The 24087-nt window shown below is 42.2% G+C and overlaps 1 protein-coding gene across 1 annotated transcript in view; it reads right to left on the bottom strand.

The window, feature by feature from the left end:
* The window catches only part of LOC135512417 (extracellular tyrosine-protein kinase PKDCC-like), a 36038-nt gene extending 20143 nt beyond the window's left edge, over positions 1-15895 (bottom strand). Inside the window, exons 1-2 of the mRNA XM_064934438.1 lie at positions 14795-15895; positions 5365-5487 (exon numbers count right to left, since the gene is read on the bottom strand). Coding sequence (XP_064790510.1) covers positions 5365-5487; positions 14795-15595 — 924 coding nt within the window. The 5' untranslated portion in view covers positions 15596-15895. The remainder of the gene's footprint in view (positions 1-5364; positions 5488-14794) is intronic.
* Between the last annotated feature and the right edge of the window lie 8192 nt (positions 15896-24087).

The following is a 24087-nucleotide window of genomic DNA, read 5'->3' as shown; positions in this document are numbered from 1 at the left end:
AAAAAAAACACTGTACAGGCTCAAAACATGGTAAAAACTTTCATGTTGACATCATGGATGGTCAGTTCTTTCATCTATAGTTCTGTCTATGAATTTGGGAGTGGTTACATTTCTCCAGCACCATCCCTCAGCTCCCTACCGAAACAGTGGTGAGGAATTAGCGTTCTTGTTGTTTCAACTGCTGATTGCCCCTTTAAATACTGGGTATTTTTTTTATTGATTTGATTGATAGCCATAGGTTTTTTAGAGTACCGTATTCTGTCATTCTATTTGACCATACTGTGTATTGTAAATACTGCAATACAGGTTTGATAGAATGTATCTATAATTTATAATTTCATAAATGTAAATGAGCCTGACGTGAAGGTTGACAGACAGACTGCTGGGTGGGAGTGGTTAGTGAGGATGGAAGGGTTAAAGGGGATATGGGTGTGTCTGTCTCACTGACAGGGGCTGCAGGCCAGGGCCATCAAAGCCTTTGTCAACGCTCACAGGAAATGGTTACAGACCTAAATGGAGCATTTGAAATTCAGTGGGTTTACAGCGCGCCTCCCCAGAGTCTATTAATGCCTCATACGAATTGCAAATGCTCAGAGAAAAAGCATATTTTTCTTTCATTTCGCACTCCACATTTCAAGGGAAGGATCTTGGGTGACCTGACGCTTATGTTGTGGGGAAACAAAGGAGCAACCAAAAAAACAGCACACACTGATGCTGCATGAACACACACCACACACACAAGATCCAGAGATGTTAAGTGGTGACACTCCATTGAAATAGTATTATTATATTTAGGTAATAAAAATGTAAAAAATAATCTCATTGAATTTGTCTAACCTCATGCTCTGTTATTGCATTACGGTAAAATCGAGTTACATAGACAAAACCAAGACATCTTGTTTGAAATGCAATGGTTTCTCTCAAAGCTAGACAAAGTCATTTTTCACTGTGCTTCAGATCCACTGAGTGAACCACAAAGACATTTGCAGAGCCATTCATAGAAAAGCAACTGATTTCTACGTGCAACTTAAAGTTATTTAAACGCTGTTTCTATCAGACTTACAAAAAGGAACATGCACTAGGAAGGAGTCTTTAAAAGTATGGTCGCTGTTAAAAAGTGGGAATTACTTGCATTAAGCCAGCGTTTCCCAAACTCGGTTCTCGTTTTGTTTTTTTCCCTAACACTACACAGCTGATTCAAATTATCAAAGCTTGATGATTAGTTGATTATTTGAATCAGCTGTGTCCTGAGGACCGAGTTTGGGAAACCCTCCACTAAGCACTGGGTATTGTTCTCTGTGGAAGTACTCACAGGCTTGGAAACCCGTGTGGCTATCATTAAAGGCCCAGGAAATCAAAGTGGAAAGTTATCTCAGTCAATTTATTTACCAGAAGGCTGATGTTCAGTGGTGGTCGGTGCCATTTAAGATGATTTTTGTATTTTCATGAGCATGTACTTATTTATAATAGCTACAGCATACTGGATAACTGTCATTCATATTCCATTCACCCTGCTCAATGTAACATCGATTGGCTACTACATTTTTTTTTTTTTACCTTTATTTTACTAGGCAAGTCAGTTAAGAACAAATTCTTATTTTCAATGACGGCCTAGGAACAGTGGGTTAACTGCCTGTTCAGGGGCAGAACGACAGATTTGTTCCTTGTCAGCTCGGGATTCGAACTACCAACCTTTCGGTTACTAGTCCAACGCTCTAACCACTAGGCTACCCTGCCGCCCATGATACTCAAGTTTTCCCTGTACCCATCATAAGGTCGCTACAAGCTAGGAGGTTGAGGGAAAAGTTTGAGTAATCAAGGTAATCAGACAGTGACACATTCAATACCACCTTGCACACTATTTGCTGCATCTAGCTGATCTATGGTGTGTAATCATTAGTCGGAAAGTTGCAAACAAAGGTTTCTATTGGACAAATTCATTTATGTTTTCACCGTTTTTCTTCCGTTTTCTTCCATTTAAGAAATGTTCTTCAAAAGACTTCAGCAGAATGAATACACCCCTGATCACCCGCAAACACAGTTCACATTCATAGAAACCTTTCCAAACCAAACCTTCATACCACATCCAAACAGCATCATCACTTTGATCTTTATATAATCCCTTCTCACATCTACTCGGTCTCATCTCACCTTTTCCCTTTGCTTGTGGACTTCAGTGCATGTTACGGATACAGTTATCCTGTGTGTGTGTGTATCCTGTGTGTGTGTTTCTTTTCTCTCCTTCTCCCCTCACAGGTGAAAATCATCACTACCCAATCAGTCAACAATCAATCATCAATCAGAAGACACACCTCCTCCTATTTCCTAACCTATCACAGTTCCTTCTCCATGGTTTAAAAACCCCATCATTTCTTTGTTCTAGAGCTCAATCTCTCTGTAAATGCCATGTCTGTAGGTCTCTGTGTTTCACTCTCGCTTTGTGTCTTAACCTCTCTTTTGTTTAAACACCTCATAGCACTTTGTCATCACCTGTGAGTATTGTTTTTGGTTATGGTGTCTGTTTGTTGCTGGTGGGAAAAGGGGGAAACCAAGACAAGTTGCCCATGGGCATTCACTACCCGTAGGTGAACTTTGTTAAATACACTAGTTAGAACTGGGCGGACCACCCACTGTATTTTTGGTTAGTTAGCTGTTGTTAAAGTAGGCTAGTCTAGCTTAGGGGTGTTTTTGAATACTTATTGTTTCTTTCCTTGGGTCCAGCTCAGCCCCTTTTCCTGCTCCCCCCATTACCGTGTGTTTATAAATAAACCTGGAGTTTGACGGTAGATTTCTGTTGTCGTGGTTATTTCGTTCACACTTTTACTTTGTCACAATAATAATTTGCATGAGTTATGTTACGGGTCTCATTACCATCCCCCCTAGACTGTCGGGCCAAAAGGGATTCGTAACAGTGCACGACACAAAAGCTGTCTGTGACCAGGCAAAAAACCTTTCCAAACCTTCATACCATAACCGCTAACTGCTACACACAGCCTACATCGTTGTCAGCATATTAGGTAACATCGGTCAACATACTAGAACTAACATGTTCGTAAACCCACTACAATCATGTAGTACAGTGTACAGCAAGCAGTTTAGCAGTTCACTGGCAGGCCCTGGTGGCAAATTAATAAAATCAAATGCTTACCATGACTTGGAAGAGTTCAAATGTTGGGTAGCCATAGCCAGCTAGCTAACATCGCATCCCTCTCTGTTTGAGTAGGCTAAACTTGCTCGCTGCATTAATTAGCCAAGTAAGTAAAATTGAAAGTGAAAAAAAAACACAATAGTTCTTGCTCTCGCTTCTCCTTCATTTTTGAAGAATTTTGTTCATTCAAAACTGTTCTATTGTCTTTCTTTCTCTTTGAGTCAACTACCCACCACATGTTATGCACTCCACATTTCAAGGGAAGGCTCTTGGGTGACAAGGGAGGCAGACCTGACGCTTATGTTGTGGGGAAACAACTACTTGTTATCTCCCTCACTGATCAGCTCAAATTCATATTGTTCACACTCGTTCTAACATGGACGAGGGCAGAGAAAGGTGGAGGGCGCCTGCCGTGCGTGCTGCTGTAAGAAACATGTGTCCACAATCCACCTCCCAGTCAGTCGCCCGCTACTCCTCCCCTCTACACAGGAGCGTCCCCCATCTATCCTGGACAAGCAGTATCAGTCAACATGACTATTGACACCAAAAGTGTGCTGAGTTAGGAGAACAGAGATGAACTGCTTTGGCAAAGCAAGCTAGCTGTAGCTTGTGCTTTCAGTACTAGATTCATTATTTGATCATTTGATTGGGTGGACAACATGTCAGTTCATGTTGCAAGAGCTCTGATAGGTTGGAGGACGTCCTCCGGCTGTTGTCATAATTACTGTGTAAGTCTATGGAAGTGGGTGAGAACCATGAGCCTCCTAGGTTTTGTAGTCAATGTACCCAGAGGACGGAAACAAGCTGTCCTCAAGCTATACCATGGTGCTACCCCAGAGAGTGCTATGAAGGCTACTCTAGACCTTCATTGCAAAACAGATTGTTTTAGTCAATTATTTGGTGACGTGGATATATTTAGTATAGTTCTATCTAAAAAGGATAACTTTTTTCATGTTTCACAATTTTTATTTTTATGAAATTTACGGAGCAGGATGGTCCTCCCCTTCCTCCTCTGATGAGCCTCCACTGGCTGATGTATTTGGTGTGGTGAACTACACTATGAAGCTCCGTGAGGAAGCTCGGACTTTGGATAAAGGCCGACTCTCCATGACAAATACAGTTTTGATTAGGGATGAAACAAATTATGCTTTAGGAGGACATAGACTAGTGTGATGACATGTAGATGGGCTTAGTGTGTAGTGTTATAAATGACAGTGACGGCGCATTCAAGGACGTGTTGAGCTGTGCTTGTGTCAATGGTTACACTGGGAACTCTTTAACTAACTTCCCCATGCCCAATTCCAAACCCACCCCTAGCCCTACCCCCTAGGCACTTGTACACATCTGAAAGGATTGCATAGATGTAAATGATATGGAAGCTCAGGGCACTTAAGGAAGCCCAAGGCCTATCAGAAGGCATTGTGAAGCTATTACTATATAAATATATATATATATATATATATATATATATATATATATATATATATATATATATATATCAATTTCTCTTCTGGTCCATGCCTAGAGATTTAGGTTGATTTGAAATTTGGCAACAATCTTTCCCACCCTGTATTCATCATCACAAAACGTTAGTAGAAGAGCTGACTGTCTCAGTGAAGCTCCTCCAGTCTTGCCAGTGAGGAAAGGAAGAAAGAGAGAAAGGAAGAGAAGAGAGGAGAGAATAGAGAGAAGAGAGGAAGAGAGCACTTGCTGGTGATTTCATGCACCGAAGCTCTTTCATCCTCTGTGTGGCAAGCGGGTGGACACTCCCCCGGCCACATGAAGCAATAGGAAATAATTAGAGCGCGGCTCTGTGGCGATAGTGATCGGCAGACCCGGCCCGGGGGCCCAGGCGGCACACAGGTCCATGTTACCCAGCTAGGGAGGCAGGAAACTGAGTAGGAGAAGGGCCCTGGCTCTGGAAATACCATCCGCTATACCAGTAGTGTCCCTATAAACCAGGTTAACCAAGCCCATGTTTCAGCCAATTCGCTCTACATTCTGAGTCAGCCTGCAATGGGTTTGAGTCACAGGCCTTAGTATCTACTTACGCATGTGACCTACCCTCAGTCCCTCAGTAACACCTACCAGAATTCAGCCTATTCTGTTGACTCATACATGTTGCACTCTGTTCAGTGAGAGAGAGGATATCACAAGACGTTGACAAGATAATGATAATGTTAAGTGAAATGTGTGTGTTGTCCGCTAACACTCACCCTGAAGCGTTCTTCCCAGGAGGTCTGCAGTAGTTGGATCATCTCCAGAGGACTTCCCAGCTCTGTGATGGCTGTCACTGTGTCCTGGATGTCATTGCTGTCTTGGTAGCAGTAGCCGTACAACTGTAGAGGACACCGAGAAACACTGGTTCTTCATCTATACACACACGATATATACACTGAGCGTACAAAACATTAGGAACACCTTTTTAATATTGAGTTGCACGCCCTTTTGTCAACAGAACAGCCTCAGTTAGTTGGGTCATGGACTCTACAAGGTATCAAAAGCGTTCCACAGGGATGCTGGCCCATGTTGACTCCAATGCTTTCCACAGTTGTGTCAAGTTGGCTGGATGTCCTTTGGGTGGTGGACCATTCTTGATACACACAGGGAAACTGTTGAGCGTGAAGAACCCAGCAGCGTTGCAGTTCTTGACACACTCAAACCGGTGCGCCTGGCACCTACTACCATACCCCGTTCAAAAGCACTTAAATCTTTTTTCTTGCCCATTCACCCTCTGAATGGCACACATTCACAATCCACGTATCATGGCTTAAAAATCCTTTAACCTGTTTCCTCCCCTTCATCTACACTGATTGAAGTAGATTTAACAAGTGGCATCAGTACGGGATCATAGCTTTCGCCGGGATTCACCATATCAGTCTATGTCATGAGAAGGTGAAAAGAGAAGGTGTTCCTAATGTTTTGTACACTCCGTGTAAACCTGAGCCGTCAGTGACAAACAATCTCATTCGGAAGATTGAATTACTGTATGTCGGTTGCATGCATTCTGATGTTTTTAAAATGAAAACGCAATGAGACATGCGAGAGCTTTGGCACTCATTAATGTTTCTTTTGGTCGATTGAAGTAGTTTACTCTCCTCTTTCTTGCTATGGTAAGTGCCTCCTAGAGATGCCGGCCCTTTGCTTGCATAAACATTTGTGTAAGATAATTTGTGCCAGAAGAACTGGTTAAAATAAGTGGGCATGAAATTCAATCTAAAAGCATAACAACCAATACGGCTGTCAACCATACCATCGGGGAAAACACTGACTATGCAAAACAGAGAAGGTGGCATTGCATGTTGTTTATTGGTTAATAAAAGGCTTTTACAAGTGAATGATGTGAGAATGTAGCATTGTCTGAGAGTAAAGTAGTGGAGGCTTCATACTCTCTGAGGGTGACTACTGCTTGTTGGCAGTTTGGGTGTGCCTGTGAAGAGCGACGCAGAGACATTTTATAGCGGTGCTGTGTGATGGGAAATGTGAGGTGCCCAGTGGGTGCCAACCTTGTGGGAGGAGAGGAGGGGCCTGTGGGCAAGGCTGGCAGAGTGGCCCCTCACCCCACCACTGGGTGCAGCATGACAAACACATGAAGAAGACTGCACTTATAGAGCTTAATTCAGCCCCTTTTCCTTGTGCAGTGAGAAAAGCACGTATGAATTGAGTTCAGTTGAGGTTAAGTTTTCGAGTGTTGTAAGAGTCTCTTTATTTCTCTCTGTAAAAAAAAAAATGTTCTGTTGAGTATGTGAATCTAAAGTGCATTTTTGCAGCAAAAGAAGAATGGTGTTTATTTTTTATACTGCCATCAATGCAGGACGAACACCTTTTTTTTGAGTGAGTCTGTGTGTGCGTGCGTGTGGGTGTGAGTGTGAGTGAGTGTGTGTGTGTGTGTGTGTGTGTGTGTGTGTGTGTGTGTGTGTGTGTGTGTGTGTGTGTGTGTGTGTGTGTGTGTGTGTGTGTGTGTGTGTGTGTGTGTGTGTGTGTGTGTGTGTGTGTGTGTGCGTGTGTGTGTGTGTGTGTGAATGTGCGCGTGAGATTGCACTTGGCAATGCCAGAGAAGCTTTCCCAGGGGTTGGAGTGTACGGAAAGTTTTGTTATCTGAGATTGAATTCACAGTAATGACTATTATCAGCACACGCCATCTCCAGGCTGTGTGTACTGTATGCACCACGTCTGCAGCCAGTGCTAGAGTTGTTGGTATTGTGTGCAGCGGAGGCATTCTTGTGCGAACACGACCGCATCAGGGCAGTGTTTTCCCTCCATGTCAGACTAGACTCATTGGCAGCTAAGGCTGCCCAGAGTGAGATAGCAGCTGTACGCATGCTGGGGCAGTGTTTGTGTTTGCTTTGAATCTGGTGCCATTTTGTCTGACTGAGGTTCAGAGGTCACCCACCTCGGTCGTTTGATAATGTCTTTTTACTGAGAAAGGCATGACCTCATAGAAGCGTTTCAGAGAAATATTACATCTGTGCAAATGTATTTATATATTTCTGCAATGGGATTCTGAACGGTGCGGTTGTGAGTGCTGTTCTGAGTTCAGAATCTATTCTGCTATTGTGTGTTCAGGTCTTGATGTGTCTCTGTTTCCTCTGTACATAGAGGTTTATCTAAGTTGCATCTTTGGATGGGTGTATATAGAGCATGAGAGAGCGTGGCCTTAGTGAAAAGGCTGAGAAAATCTGAGGTGAGGTAAGTGTGAAAAGGCAGGCACGTTAGGAGCCAAGCCTATTAGGCCAACCTCCTGGCAGTTCACCACTTTCCCGGCCAGAGGTAGGAGTGAGTCAGCATGCCATAGCACAGCATGGCCTCACCGGGAACAGAGAGGGGGGCCAAGGGCCAGGGCCACAAACACACACCAGCCCAGGGACCAGTCACACTCACACAGGCCAAACCCCCACTGGCCAGTTGGCTGTACACACAAGAAGTGAGTTGAAGGAAGGTTGGAAGGTCTCTCTGTTCTTACTAAACTAAATGTAGGGTAGCGGGAACGTGCATTTCAACTGAGACCGGTTAATAAAGCCGAGAGTTGAAGATGGACAAAGAGAATGAATCCGTGCAGGTTCTGCTTGAGGTGAGGCCGGGTAACCAGGGTCGCGGTCAGAGTGAGACGGCTCTAGCAGCCAAGAGGGGGGTGCTGCTGCTGGAACGGTTGCCCTGCTCGAGTAGCAGATGAAATAGTCGAGAACATATGCGATGCGCGTCATAATATGCCAACGCACCGGTGCTCCACAAAAGCATTTCTGTGTGGGACATTATTAATGTGTAAATAAAGGCTGGGGTCGGCAGGGCAGTTAACCCAGTCACCACACGCTCTTAACGAAGGCCTCCTGGCCCCTGATCAAACCGGCCCCGGGGCGGACATGTTTGTCCAGAGGTCAAATCCCCAGCATCTGCCAGAGCCCAGAGCACACTGCTGCTCTTCTGTTGGACAGGGTCACTGCAGGACTGAGGGTCAGTCAAACAAGAACACCTCTATCATACCAACCGGATTCTCTCTGGATCTCTGCTACGGACTGGGTGGGGACTTACTGTAAAGACCAGTACAAAAAGTAGAGCTTTGCATTTCACTCACAAATCAGGTAGTAACATATTTTGAACTATTATTCCTGAAATTGTGTGAAATGCAGGTTTGAAGTGTATCCATGTGCAGCGTAGGGGTTTAACTTAGTGCTCGCATGCGTGCGTACGTGTGTGTTTATCCTTGTGGGGACCAGAAGTACTCACGAAGATAGTAAAACAAGGGGACATTTTGCCGTTCCCCAAAAGGAAAAAGGCTATTTTCGGCATAGGGGTTAGGTTTACAGTTACAATTAAGGTTAGGGTTAAAATTAGGGTTAGTTTAGGGATTTAGGGTTCATGTTAGGGTTCATGTTAGGGTTAGGGTTGTGTGTGTGTGTGTGTGTGTGTGTGTGTGTGTGTGTGTGTGTGTGTGTGTGTGTGTGTGTGTGTGTGTGTGTGTGTGTGTGTGTGTGTGTGCGTTTGTGTGCGCTTGTGTGTGCGTGTGTGTGTGTGTGTGTGTGTGCGTGTGTGTGTGTGTGCATGCGTGCGTATGTGTGCGTGCGTGCGTGCGTGCGTGCGTGCGTGCGTGCGTGCGTGCGTGCGTGCGTGCGTGCGTGCGTGTGTGTGTGTGTGTGTGTGTGTGTGTGTGTGTGTGTGTGCGTGCGTATGTATGTGTGTGTGTGTGTGTGTGTGTGTGTGTATCGAATGACATTAATGGTTGGATCTGGTATGCCTTGTTTTAATCAGAGACTTGGACCAAGTGCAACTGGCAGAAAACCCTCTGTCATTTTCCTTTTCCATGTGAATTGATCCTAGTACATTAGATGGACTTGATACTCATAATGCATTAAATAGAGGAGGGTGAAATTGTTAAAACCGTAAGTTTGGGTGCATAAAGGGGTTTAAACGTTTTGAGTTTCGATGATTACACACTCCGTTTATTACATCTTTCCCCTTATATCATTTGCATGACTTCATAGGGTTGAAAACAAAGTCTGGAAGCGAGCGTTCTGGAAGACAATATGTATGACTGCTAACTTAGTACATTTTGGATGACTGTAAAATCTACCGAATTCTTTTTTTTTTTTTTTTTGCTGAATTTGGTGCCTTACATCCTCAACGAAATAGGGAAGGAAGCATATGGAAAAAGAAAAAGGTTTGTTGAGTAAGAACTCTCATCGACTTGTTTTCTCCAACCGCTCAGTAAAAACGAAACAACATTTAAAAAACGGTGTCGTAGGAGAGGGCTGCACACAAGGTGTTTTGCAGAAAGAATTTACTCCCAATACTCTGGAGTGATATTCACCTTCTTATTCCTCCTCAAACACATCACAGGGTTTGTCAAATCAATACCTGACCTTCAGACTACCAGTTAACAGGAGCTGAGCATGTTCTCAGAGTGACAAAAAGGGGAGAAGTTACAGAGCTTCAACTAATGCAAATGATGTGGGAGACTCGCTGGCCATATCAAATAATGTTTCACACCAATGTTATTTCATCCGATCAAATTATTGTTCACATTTCTCTTTTAAAACTGGGGGGACTTTTTTTTATGTTCTATGAGCACATGCACAACAGCCCATATTCAACTTCAAAACTGTACATTCCTTGACTTTCTTTATCTGTTACTTAAGAAGTGATGATGTGCATGTATTGTATATTCTCGGAAGGTTTCAGAGCAAGAAGACAAGCAGAAATGTCCTATGTTTATGTGGTGACGGTCTGGGGTTCTGGGGGTCATGAGGGCACCCTGCTCTCCATGTAGAGTGTGGGGGCTGCAGGGCTGCTGAGCCCCAACAATACCCTAGGGGTTGATCAGAAACAGGGCTGAGGGCTTAGTGAGGCAGGGCAGGACCAGAGTTCTCTGGCGTTCTCTTTTCCCCAGCTTCCTTCCCATGGAAGTTGGAGGTTAAAGTGTTAACCCCGGGCTTAATTGCAACTCTGTCTCCAGTCCACTCATCCTCAAACTGACCCCAAGGCCCACAGACACCCAGCTTTCACATTAACACAACCTGGTTACTGATTCCCCAACTAACAGGGAGATCTACTGAGCAGGCCCTGGGGGAGGGAGGGAGAGGCTGACAGGCTTGTGTAAACATAATCCAGCTACACAGCCAGAAACCCTGCAGCAGCCCAGGGGTCCCACCACTCTCAGATCATTTGTATCCACCACGTATACTTTCACTGACAGGTAGCCCTTACATTCATGTCATTAAGTAGACACTCATATCCAGAGGGAATGCATACAGTTTTTATTTTTATTTTCTTCCATACTGGTCCACCATGGGGACTTGAACCCACAACTGTGGTGTTGCAAGCACCATGCTCTACCAACTGTGCCACACGGGCCCTCCTCCCCTCATTCCCTCCGTCCCGACACAAACCCCTCAGTCCGGGCAGGCAAGTAGCCCCCTCTTGTTATCTCCCTCACTGATCAGCTCAAATTCATATTGTTCACACTCGTTCTAACATGGAGGAGGGCAGAGAAAGGTGGAGGGCGCCTGCCGTGCGTGCTGCTGTAAGAAACATGTGTCCACAATCCACCTCCCAGTCAGTCGCCCGCTACTCCTCCCCTCTACACAGGAGCGTCCCCCATCTATCCTGGACAAGCAGTATCAGTCAACATGACTATTGACACCAAAAGTGTGCTGAGTTAGGAGAACAGAGATGAACTGCTTTGGTTTCTACCTCTGATCCCACTCTCTCCAGTGAGAGAGCATTGAGCCTCTGTCTCCTCCTCTCATACTGAGGACTGGCCAGAGGCAGACACTAACCAGACAGTGTGCTGTAGACTGTTTTGCTCAGACAGAACTAGACTTCATTACTCTAACAGGATATATTGGATCAGCAGAGCTGGACATTAAATACTCTTTGGGATACTAAACATACAAAAACGTTTACTTGCAATCAACCAGTTGTTTAGTTTGCACAATTTTTTTTGTAAATGATGCATTGATGTCAATGGGAGATTTACGTGAAAAATATTGTTATACATACAGATCTCAAGTTATGATTCTAGTAAGTTAAATGAATATCAACCTAAGCCAGCTAAAAACAAATAAACATTTGTTTTAGTAATAGAGATATTGCTCTAATTCAGTCTTAAAGTTAATACATGATTTATTCCAGTGATTTATTCTGTCTACGGCTAGTGGAGCATGCCAGTTAACTTTACCCTAGAAGTCATTCAGGCATTTTTCCTGGTGCACAAAAAAAAGTGCATGTATTAGCCTTAAGGCCAGTGTGCTCATGTTCATAGAGGAATGAAAAGGAAATAATATTTTCCCTATGATTAGAGAGAAATTCCATATCATTTCCAGTTTATGTTGACATTTTCTAAAGCAATTCCTGTAATCCCTCAATGTAGCTTCCATGCCAGAAAATGAATTTTGTTATTTATGTTTATCCTGAAATAAATCATCTTGGTATTTTTCGCTTATGACAACGATGATAGAGTGGGATAGCCAAAGTGCACTTTCCAGTCACACAAATGCTAGTGCTAGCATGTACGTGTGTGTACGCCTTTGTGTGTACGTGTGTGTGCGTGTGCGTGTGCGTGTGCGTGTGTGTGTGTGTGTGTGTGTGTGTGTGTGTGTGTGTGTGTATTACACTGTGAATAGCCAGAAAAGTCTGAGTGGACACACAAACCCAAAAAGTGTATTTTTTATTTTTTTAATGTACACAAATAAACACTCCTGTATTACAGTCAATGTTAATGTAAGTCTGTACCTATCACAACACGGACTAGTAAGTGTGCGATGAGAGATGGGCAGCTACTATATTGGGCTCTACCCCCCCCCCCCTGACTCCGCAACTGAACTTCTATAACGAAAATAACATCCTATTGATGAATAAACCAAGTAAAACATTAAATACAGTCCAGATGTATTGACATGCTGTAGTGACATGTCGTCCCCCTGTTCAGTGCGGTTGTCAAAAAAGAATGTCTGGTCATAGCTTGGCCATCCAGTTTTGAGGAGAGTTTTGATATGAGTTAATACTGTGAAATATCTCAATTATTGAATGTAAGTCAATTGAAAGACGCCCAGTTAGTTATAAGTCAAAGATTGAAACAAGTTACAAAAAAACGTGGCAAAGGCCTAACTCTCCATAGCCTTACTAATGTCTAAAAATGTCAAGAGAAAAAAGAACGTTTTATGTACATTGGTTTTATATGTTAATTTTGTATTTTAATTCAAGGTTAATGTGGGTTTAACATTGTTTGACAATAATATGTGCTTTACAATAATACACATTTTATAAGGGTGTGATATTGTTTTATTGTTTGCAATTTAAATCTCGATAAGAATGTACACTACCTCTAAAGCTTCATACAGGGTAAATAACTTGATTACGGGTCAGATATTCACCTATATCCTAGGCTAGAGTATCATTCTTAAAATGTTTCTACATTCACCATGCAAACAAAAAGATCAAGTCTGATAGAAGTGACTCAAAATAGGTTTGACACATTTAGTTTAAATAGTTCGACTGTGCTAACAAAATACTTATGTATAGCAATTTTGATCAAAAGATCACAAACTTATAATATTGTCCAGAAAATTATTTTAGAGAGCATAATTGATTTCATGTATTGTATTTTAATAAATGTTCTGTATAGACTATTTGGCTACTGTCTTGGTTCTGTTGTACCATCCTATAAAACAGTAGATCTATCTTGAAAACGTGCCACTTTTTACTTGGTTAAAGTGCAACTATTGTTGTACCTTAAATTAGCTGACCTACTTTTTTATTAGGTTATAATAACTAGCCTACACTTGAATTCAAAAACAAAACGGCACGTTTTCCACTGGTTTGATGACTACTTATCTATCTATCCAGCAACAGTTGCGATCAAAGAATGAAATGCCCTCGACAATGTCGTTTGGATTGCTGTCGTTTGGATATTGTAATTGGGCTTCATGCGGTACACATTACAGAAAAGCACAGACTTAGGCCTATATGCTGTAGCCTATAAATGCCAAGGTAACCAGTACCTCAAGGCCATATATTTTCTCAAACAGTAGCCTAACATCTGAAACATTAGAATAACATTCTTCAAATATTGGCCCTATATCGGACAATGTGAGATGCTTGAGTATAGGCGTGCAACTGTTCTTGTGCATACATCTAGGGATACGTGTACAGGCATTACTATTTGTAGACCTACATTGTAGGCCTATGTGGATTATACATGCTTTATTAGTGTGGATATTGATAAGGCTATTTGGCCTAGGCTACTTATCTCCGTCTGAATGGTAAAATCGTCCTTTACGCATGCATGCACTTATATTGGTGATGTTATAGACAAGCTGCTTAAAGACGCGCTGTTAATATAACGTAATAAAAAGAAGGCCGTCTTACTTTTTTTTTTACACAAATGTATTATGATTTACCCGCGTATCGGTAGGCTACGCCACAGATCTTGTGTACATGCAAATAAAATACAAGGTAATATTTGGCAAAGCCTCGGGCGTCTCACCACTCACCGGCTTGTGTACCATGCAGATCCAGCAACACGCTGAACGGCTTAACATCGACAGGGTAACAATGAAGCGATGGCGCTCATTCAACTCTAAACTATTAATCAGCCACTAAACGGACAACACATCCTCCAAATAGCACTATTAATAATAGGCCAACCATGCACTTATTTCATGTTGCCTATTTTGTTTTCACTGCACTCTGGACTGATTTCTCAAGTAAACTCGTGGAAGTGGAATACACACCAATTTCCAAAGTGTTCAACCCATGTGTCACTTTTGACACGCCGAGAGGCTTAATGTAAAGTTTCACACCTATGGTTATTCAGTCATTAGGGAAAGAATGATTCATGGTTTGGCTGTTGGTATAACACAAAATGGCAATTAACTAACTTCGATACTGCGTAAAGAGCACAAATGGGGTTAAATTTGAAGTCGAACTTAAATTATTTATAGGGCCACTGCTACAAGTTATAACGAAATTAATGGATTTCTGATAAAATCATTTAGGCAATAAGCAACAAAAACAAAGACATACTACATCTTAAATAGGTATGTGTGTGATATTAGGCCTATAGCTAAATACATAATTGTGCAACAGAAATGGCTAAAAGACACCGATCAGTAAGGCATGAATTTGTTAGCTAGCCCAGATATAGATTACCTTCAGAATGTTGGGGTGCTGTAGCCTTTCCATCAGCGTCATTTCTTTCACTATTTTGAAGGACGCCAGTCTGTAGCAGTCTCCAGGTGAACCATATTTCTTTACGCAATTTTCCATATCGTGTCCCCCGAAATCCACCGATTTCAGAGCCACCGACAAGCTGTTGTTGAGAGACGCCTTGTAGACAGCCTTTGTGTAGCCTGAGCCGAGGTACTGAACATTGGTCACGTTGTCTATGCTGCTGCAGCCAAGCATCGGAGTACCGTTAACGCTGCTCAAAGTCATAGTGAAATCTTTCCGTGATGCTGTGTGCATGTATATGGAAGGTGAAAGTCGATTTTGAAAATGCGTCTGTCGGTTTTCGGTTCGCTCAATTACTTTGATAGGGTCCCAATTGTCCCCTGGCTCTGAATCCATGAGCCTCCGTCTCTCCAGCTGGCGGACTGGGTCTCCAGTGCCAGACCCATGTGCTTGGCGCTGACGGTACCGCACAACCTCATCGAATCTTTCTCGTATCTGCAACAGAAGGTCATGATGATGCCTGCTTCCTACGGCAGGTTTACTATTGGACTCGGCCACAGCTTTAGTGACTGACTCGCCGACTTGAAGCTGCGAATCGCCTGTAACCTGCTGCTGTTTTTCGTGGTAGTACCGATGTACTCTATGGTCGTGGTTCTGATGGTGCTCAAACCCTGGTATATACAGCAAATTCATCAGTGTACCAAGGAAGAAGGCAAGACAGAAGCCTGCCGCAACTACTATCCTTCTGCGCTTCATTGTGATCACTTTTATTAATAACATTAAAATATGTCTGTTTTCGCCTCCAGCCCCCGCCTAGCAGTCTACCACCTCTGTAGCCTTGCCCGGAGTCCACGGTTCTATCGTGCGCGTCAGAACTTAATGGTATACTAATGCCTCGAACGATGCCGAATGCGCTATGATCACGTCTTCATCTTGATTATGATTTATGCAGCCAAGCAGGTTGAAGATCCTCCCCATATAAGGTTGATCATGGTGATACACTTGCCTTCACATACTGCAAAGCCCACCACTTATGTAGCCTATGCGCGCATCAGGCAGGGGTCCTCTCTCGTAGCCCCCTGAGCGACTGAACAACCGTGACGCCACTGTGATTGACAGGATACGTATATCATGCAGCTGTGAGCACTGTAGTTCTCCAGGCAGTGCGTTTTCATTAGGGTGCGTCTTACATAGAACATTTTACAACCACACTACCCATGGTGCAATGTGAAAAATCCATACACTGGACACTGAGTTCCAACAAACCAGCAGCTGTGGGGCGGTGTTTGAGGGTTCTTCGAAATGCCTTTTCGAGTAATGGCACGCGCAAAAGCTGACCTCTGAAGCGAGTGATGAAAGCGCATTAGTTGATTGATGGACATTAATAATAATATCTAGTATTGCTCTTGATGGATGAATCTTATTTTAAATCACAATTTTGAATGGCTAGGCTTATATGTGTTTTAAATATAGACTTAATTTAATGGTTTGCGAAATCCTTTCTAATAGGGGCCTACGCCTCAGCAAAAGAAAAGCCTAGTCAGTTGTACAACTGAAAGCATTGAACTCAAATGTGTCTTCCGCATTTGACCTAAACCCTCAATCAGAGCGGTGCAGAGGGTTGTCTTAATCTACATTCACGTCATCGGCGCCCGGGGAACAGTGGGTTAACTGCCTTGCTCGGGGAAAACGCCAGGTTTTAAACTCCGGGATTCGACCCAGCAACCTTTCGGTTACTGGACCAACGCTCCTACCTGCCAGACTACCTGGTCACTCCTTAATATAAGCCAATTGGTTATGTCATCCATATTATAAATTGGTACCTATCTCGTAGATGTTATTCTGATGGTCTATTGTTACACAACATGACAAGTAGGCAAGTTGAAATGTTTTCAATGAATAATGAACATTGCCTTTAGAAGAGACAACAACAATTTTGAGCACAATGCTTTTCAGCAAGTATTGCATTTAGCTAACACTTTTGGATTGCTTTAAATCTACAACCTCGGTTTTAAATTGATAGAGAAGTTCAGACTCCTTGCAGGATGAAGTTATGCGAGCCCCTCTGTTACTTGGAAAGAAAAATGTGTATAATTATGTCTCTGGGGTCTGAGAAGTACAACTAAATTAAAAGCAGACATTACAAAAAAAAGCTGTATAAATAATCAAATAATAGGCTCCAATAAGGCTTTGTTCAACTCGGCTGAGATAAGCATTCCTCGAATGGAATCTCATGTTAGCCAGCACCCCCGCCTTCCTAAATAAATCCCGTGGTGTTTGTCTACTGTAAATATACTGTAGCAGTGCCAGCGACGTAAAAAAAAAATGAGCCACGACCCCTTTTTAGTGGGCCCAAACAGAGAGTTCACGCAGAGGTCTCGCTCTCTATTGTGGTAAACAATGACGAACTTTAAAATAATGTTATTAATAATGCCGTCGTTTTTTTTATTGGATTACTTTAATGACAAATGAGTTATTTCTGGTGTTGCAGAGGCGAGACCGAGTGGCCTCTATGGCTTCGTTCGGCCAAAAAAATCGTCAGGATGACGCGGCGAGACCAGTCTCAACCCTGCTGGGTCTCCGGATAGTGTAGACCTGAATGCTAGTGACACGTCTATCCATCAAACCCACATTACCATGCTGTTAGCAACTAATTAACACATACAATCAACCTGGAAACTGAACAAACAAAGCGGAGACAGCGGGGCGCAGCCGCATGAGGAGGGGGTAGGGGGGCTTATAGCGTTGGTTAATATATATTAGTCTCGGTTTTAAAAAGGTCAGAGTAGTGTAAAAATTATTATATTAAATACTATTATATTATACTATATTAGCCTACATTATATATTAGGAACCATTGGGCCTTTTTTACAGATTGGTAAGGATCATTTTGGATGGTACTGCAGTGGAGCTGAAGCGTTATAGTAACTATACCTCATTAGAGTAACTATACCTATACCACTGTATCCCACACCAAATTGTTTAGTGTATGGAGCTGTTCTTATCACTTTAAGACTGTTTTGTGTCCAAAAGTGGCATGGCTGTAGAGAAGAGTTGTTTAGGAGGAAGATAATTATACATTCTGACAATAATAGTGATTTATAATAATTATTATTATTAAATAATTAACAATTTGTGTATTTGGCATTTCTTTTTCTTTACTTTTACACACGGTGATTGCATTCAATCATTGTTATCTGGTAATATAAATGGCTCATTAGAGAATGATTGGTTACACTTATCTTGGCCTATTTAGCAAAGTCATCCTTACATTGTGATGTAAATTATACATATTTTTAATTGAACCTTTATTTAACTAGGCAAGTCATTCTTATTTACAATGACGGCCTACCCCGACCAGACCTGGACGACGACACCACGGGCCAATTGTGCGCCACCATGGGACTCCCAATCACGGGCGGATGTGATACATCCTGGATTCGAACCAGAGGCTGTAGTGACACCTCTTGCACTAAGATGCAGTGCCTTAGTAAATACATGTTAGTTAATATTTAGGCCTATTTTTGCAGCCCAACTGTCAACAAGTTTTGACTTGTGCAAGATAGTGCGTTATGGTGATTAGGTTGACACAAAACGTTTACAATTCTTTCTTTGACTGGATTTTTGAGTAGCAGGAGTGATGTGTAAGGAAATTGTATTTTCCTCATGAGTGGTGCAGTTGTTGCTGTAGTATTTCCGATTCCTTACTACAAGGGTGGAGAGGTCATTTATTTGTATGGCCTGGTTAGGGGCGGAGGCCTACAGCTCTGCGGGTGGGGAGGCCCAGTGCCCCTCAGGGGAGCTATCATGCATTAATCCCACTTAAATAACTTCATTTTCTTGAGGATTTCTGGGGACAATAGCCAAACATAGTATTCTTATAACCACTGTGCTGCGGGGCCTAACCTTTTAAGGTTTCCATTTAACCGGCCGTTTACATGAGAATCCTCACAGAGGGAGTGGTGGTTGGCTGGCTCCGGGGGTGACGGATTAGCCTGCTGCAGTGCAGGAATGTTTAGCCTTTGCTGTCCCTTTGTGATTGGCGCAACCTACGGCTGCATGTGACTGAGCTAATCCTTTTTACGTTCTATTTTCTGAGGGTGATAATTATAGCCTATGCCTCGGTTACTGTAAGCCACACATTCATTCAAATGGTTATGGGGGGGGGCATAGGTTGACCATTCATTGTGTGCTTAAGTAGACCTAATATGTCACCCGCAGTAAATGACATGTGTCAATCAATCAAGTTTGAGCCGAAAATAATGATCAGCAACCTGCAATTGTGAGAGGTATAAATATATTAGCTGTAAACGTGTACATTTTGTTGCAAGGACCCAAAGGTCAAAAAGAAATGAGCTAGCTTCTTGGATAAGCCTTTTTAGCCAGAGCCATTTCTGAATCAGAACTTCAATGTACAGCGGAGTCAAGTCAACTGGAGCTGTTTTTAGTCAATATAATTAATTTCTGAACAGTGTCTTGATGTTGTATCTATTACATTTGCTGTGTTTCTTATTCATGGTTTTGATTTTAGAAATGCACTGTACATGTATTTAATTTCCCACTTTGGTGCCAAGCTTTTTTATGGTCTGTTTAAGTTGAAACTGACCCCATTTCCATCTGGACCTTTAGTCAGGAGTTTTGAATGGTTTTCTTCTTCCTGTCCTCTTGCTGGCTGCTGTAGAAAAGTGGAGTAAACCCATATCAGTGTCTGAGACAAGAGAGCTTTCTTTACTCCGTAAGAGTTATGTTTTTAGAGATTAACTTCTGGTCCTGTTTAGTGGAGAAACAAGGAAGTTGGCGAGAAAGAGAGAAAGGAGGAGAGAGAGAAAGACCGGGAGGAAGGCCTGTGCCGCCCACCAACACTCAGTCACACTCTGAGTTTATGAGCCTCAGACTATGTGTGAATGTGACCTTGAAACAAGCATGCGCTTTGGTAGGAGCCATTAGGAAACGTGTTAGTGGATCAAGCCCGGGTCACGGCGTGCGTACGTGTGCACGCATGTATGTGTGTGTGTCTGTGTGTGTGTGTGTTTATGCATGCCCCTCCTTACCAACAACCCTGGGTATCAGTAAGATGTTAAATGCAAAGCAGGTGATGGCAGACACTTATCTCAGTAAGACAGTGCAAATGCATGTGTTTAATAAGCACAGCTACTCCACAGGAGATACCCCACTACCTGCCATGGGGGTCAGATACACTTCATGGCATTTATCCCATTTAGCTTTGACTGAAAGCTGCATTCAGCGCTCCAGTTTTCGCTCCAATCTTCCTATTTAATTGCTAATTACTATATCTAATGAGTTGTAATGTGGATCATGGCTTGGAGCACAATGTGACACTTGTCTATATTTGGCCAATACAATGCTATGCATCTAGCACAAAATGTTCCGAGAACAATTTGTTTCTTAGACCTGGATGAGAGAGTGGTTGTCCTATGGTTATTTTGCATATGGTTATTTTCCCACAACATTCTGGAAATGGTGCAGAATATTTGCTTGCTTTTGGAACATTCAAACCACATTTAAGGAACTTGACAAACAAACAAAAAGTTATTTTCTTGGTATTTCCTTACTTTAGCAAAACATTTACTGAAAGTTCAAATATGGTTACATTTAATTTCATCCAAATGGTTTGACATTGGGAATGTTCTCAAATAGTTCCAAGAACGTTAAGAAACAATGTTTTTCTGCGGGAATTTCAGTACTTCCACAAAAGTTCCCATGTGGTTCTATTTAATGTCGTATTTTTACTACATTCTGGGAATGTTCTCAAAAATGGTGTGAGTGATGCTGCGTTCACTTGCTAGTCAGAATTAGGAAACTCTGAAATCTCTGACTTGGAAAGTCATTGTAAAAACAAGAACTTACACTCATTTGAACTCATAGGTTCCGAGTTTCGATGGCATGCGAACGCGACATTAAGCAATGTTCTCAGAATTTTCAGAGAATGTATAGTTCTCTTTTATGTCAGTTCTTGACAATATTCTGAGAATTTAAAAAAATATACTCTACACACTTTAGCTCTAAATTCTGTTCTCAGAACAGGAACAAAAACGTTCCGTAAAATCACAAGGCAACTTTAGTAATGTTCTAAGAATGTTATTTAAAAACATATAGGTCATCATCAATTAAACATCACAATAAGGTGCACAGCATTCTATTTGCCTTCTGGGGGGCACGGAGAGCCCGCAGCTCAGTTAAAACCATTGACAGATCTGTGACATTTTTAAGGGATTGTTAAATAAATAGGAACTTCTTGGTTGTAATATCATCAACTCTTGAAGAGTATAGTCAGAACCACAAATTTCAGGTTATTCCATGCAAAACAATTGCATACATTTAGCTCTATCAGCAGAGTTATAGGCATACAGCAAGAAGGCCTAACTGCATACTTTTAATGATCAGTAAACAATTTATTATGTCACTTCAGAAACATGAGGGTAGCCTCACGATATCGCTCAATATTGACTACCATTAATTATATATTTGAGTGATATAAAATAAAAGTGAACTACAGGTTCATTTCCCAAACTATTGTGGGGTCTGCCTGTCAAGCAGCAGAAGGGCAGATTTCAAATCAAAATCAAATGTATTTATATAGCCCTTCTTACATCAGCTGATATCTCAAAGTGCTGTACAGAAACCTAGCCTAAAACCCCAAAGAGCAAGCAATGCAGGTGTAGAAACACGGTGGCTAGGAAAAAATCCCTAGAAAGGCCAAAACCTAAGAAGAAACCTAGAGAAGAACCAGGCTATGAGGGGTGGCCAGTCCTCTTCTGGCTGTGCCGGGTGGAGATTATAACAGAACATAGCCAAGATGTTCAAATGTTCATAAATGACCAGCATGGTCAAATAATAATAATCACGGTAGTTGTCGAGGGTGCAGTAAGTCAGCACCTCAGGAGTAAATGTCAGTTGGCTTTTCATAGCCGATCATGAAGAATATCTCTACCGCTCCTGCTGTCTCTGGAGAGTTGAAAACAGCAGGTCTGGGACAGGTAGCACGTCCGGTGAACAGGTCAGGGTTCCATAGCCGCAGGCAGAACAGTTGAAACTGGAGCAGCAGCACGGCCAGGTGGACTGGGGACAGCAAGGAGTCATCATGCCAGGTAGTCCTGAGGATTTGCCAATGTAACGTTGATGTTGGCTGATAATGTTTAATTTGCAAGTTACCAGTAAATACTTTGTATAGTTAAACATAATGGTAGGTAAGTAGACCTAATATACTTTTTATCTCCAACCAACGTAGGTCTACATAGTGTTGGACCAAGTCAAATTGGCTAGCTAGCTAAAAACATATCACGTCAATATGGCTAGTTAGCAAGCTACATTTCAGGGGATAAACTAGATGGCTATATCCAAATATTATATGATTTGCTTGCCATCTACAGTGGTGATGACATTAGTCTGACTGACAACTTTACCAGGACGTGGTCAAGCTCTTGCCAAAAGCCCAGTCTCTGATGAAGCAAGCTAAAAGACACATGTTACGATTTCTTTAGCTAGCTAGCAAGTTAGCTACATGACAAATATATTTGGCTACCCTCATGTATCTGTAAATACATGATCAATTGATGTTTACTGATTGCTGTATAACTCTGATAGAGCTAAATGTGGAATAATCGAGATAGGGTAACTGACTATGCTCTTTAACGCGATGGTATTAAAACCAAATAGTTATAACATTTATTTAACAATCCCTTGAAAACGGCATGCACTGTAGTTTTCAATGGTTTTAGCAGAGCTGGAGGTCTCTTTATTCCCCAGCAGCTAAATGTTTTGTTGATAACGACCTATACTATTAAAAAAAAAATACACATTCCGTTCTCAGCTTCTAGAAAACTCTCTCTGTCCTTAATCTTGTTAAGTGTGTTCTGGCGTGTTTGCCACGCCCACTAATTGGCCACACTTGATCTTAATGAGTGCTTGTTTCCTTGGAAATGGGGTCTGCTGGAATAGACAAAAATGAAAAGCTTTGTATGAGCAAAAAAAACATTGCATGCTAGCTCCATCCTGGTGGCACAGTGGACTTATTCCATGGAGAGAGAACAGAAGATCATAGGGTATCTCCCTGATGTCCTGTCACAATAGAAAAAAAATGCGTTTGCATGATGAATGTCGAAGCAAATTCTTTTCCGTGTGTCCTATCTCTGCTTGGATTTTTTTAAATGAACCCAAAATAAGAACAAAGTTTTGAAGTTGAGGACTTATCCCCTCCTGACTGACTCAACACCTCAAGATGGTCAACTAATTTAATTCTAAGTGTGTACCCAAAAGTACCCAATTGTCATACTTGAGTAAAAGTAAAGATGCTTTAATAGAAAATGACTCAAGTAAAAGTCACCCAGTAAAATCCTACTTGAGTAAATGTCTAAAAGTATTTGGTTTTAAATATACTTAAGTATCAAAATTAAATGTAATTGCTGAAATATACTTAAGTATCAAAAGTAAAAGTATAACTAATTTCAAATTCCTTATACTAAGCAAACCAGATGGCACCATTTTCTTGTTTTTCTTTTTAATTTATGGATAGCGAGGGGCAAGCTCCAACACTCAAACAATTCACAAACAAAGCATGTGTGTAGTTATTCCACCAGACCGGAGGTAGTAGGGATAACCAGGGATGTTCTCTCGATAAATGTGTGATTTAGACCATTTTCCTGTACTGCTAACGATTCAAGATGTAACAAGTACTTTTGGGTGTCAGGGAAAGGACGTGTACAATTGGCCCAGCGTCGTCCGGGTTAGGGGAGGGTTTGGCTGGCCGGGATTTCCTGGTCCCATCGCACTCTAGCGACTCCTTGTGGTGGGCTGTGCACCTGCAAGCTTACCCCAGTCGCCAGCTTGATGGTGTCTCCTCCAACACATTGGTGCAGCTGGCTTCTAGGTTAAGCGAGCAGTGTGTCAAGAAGCAGTGCGGCTTGGTAGGGTCGTGTTTCCAAGGACGCATGGCTCTCGACCTTCGCCTTTCCCAAGTCCGTAGGGGAGTTGGACAAGACTGTTACTACCAATTGGGGAGAAGGGGTAAAAGTACAAAATAAATTGGTAAGTACAAAAAATATAAGTAGTACTTTCAAGTATTTTTACACCACTGCTTCTCAGCACATTTTTTTGTTCCAGTTCAACATTTACCTGCTCTGCCATAGTCTACCATTGAAAACCATTGAAAAGACGACAACACAGAGGTTGTGCTATTTGTATTTGAGCAATATAATTGGCCATTCTAGTGAATGACCTGCAGAGAGCTGGGACCAAAGTAACAAAGCCTACCA

The sequence above is a fragment of the Oncorhynchus masou genome, chromosome 24 (assembly GCF_036934945.1).
Source record: "Oncorhynchus masou masou isolate Uvic2021 chromosome 24, UVic_Omas_1.1, whole genome shotgun sequence".
NCBI lineage: Eukaryota > Metazoa > Chordata > Actinopteri > Salmoniformes > Salmonidae > Oncorhynchus > Oncorhynchus masou.
The sequence above is the reverse complement of the archived record's forward strand: the minus strand, read 5'-3'. Positions and strand labels throughout refer to the sequence as shown.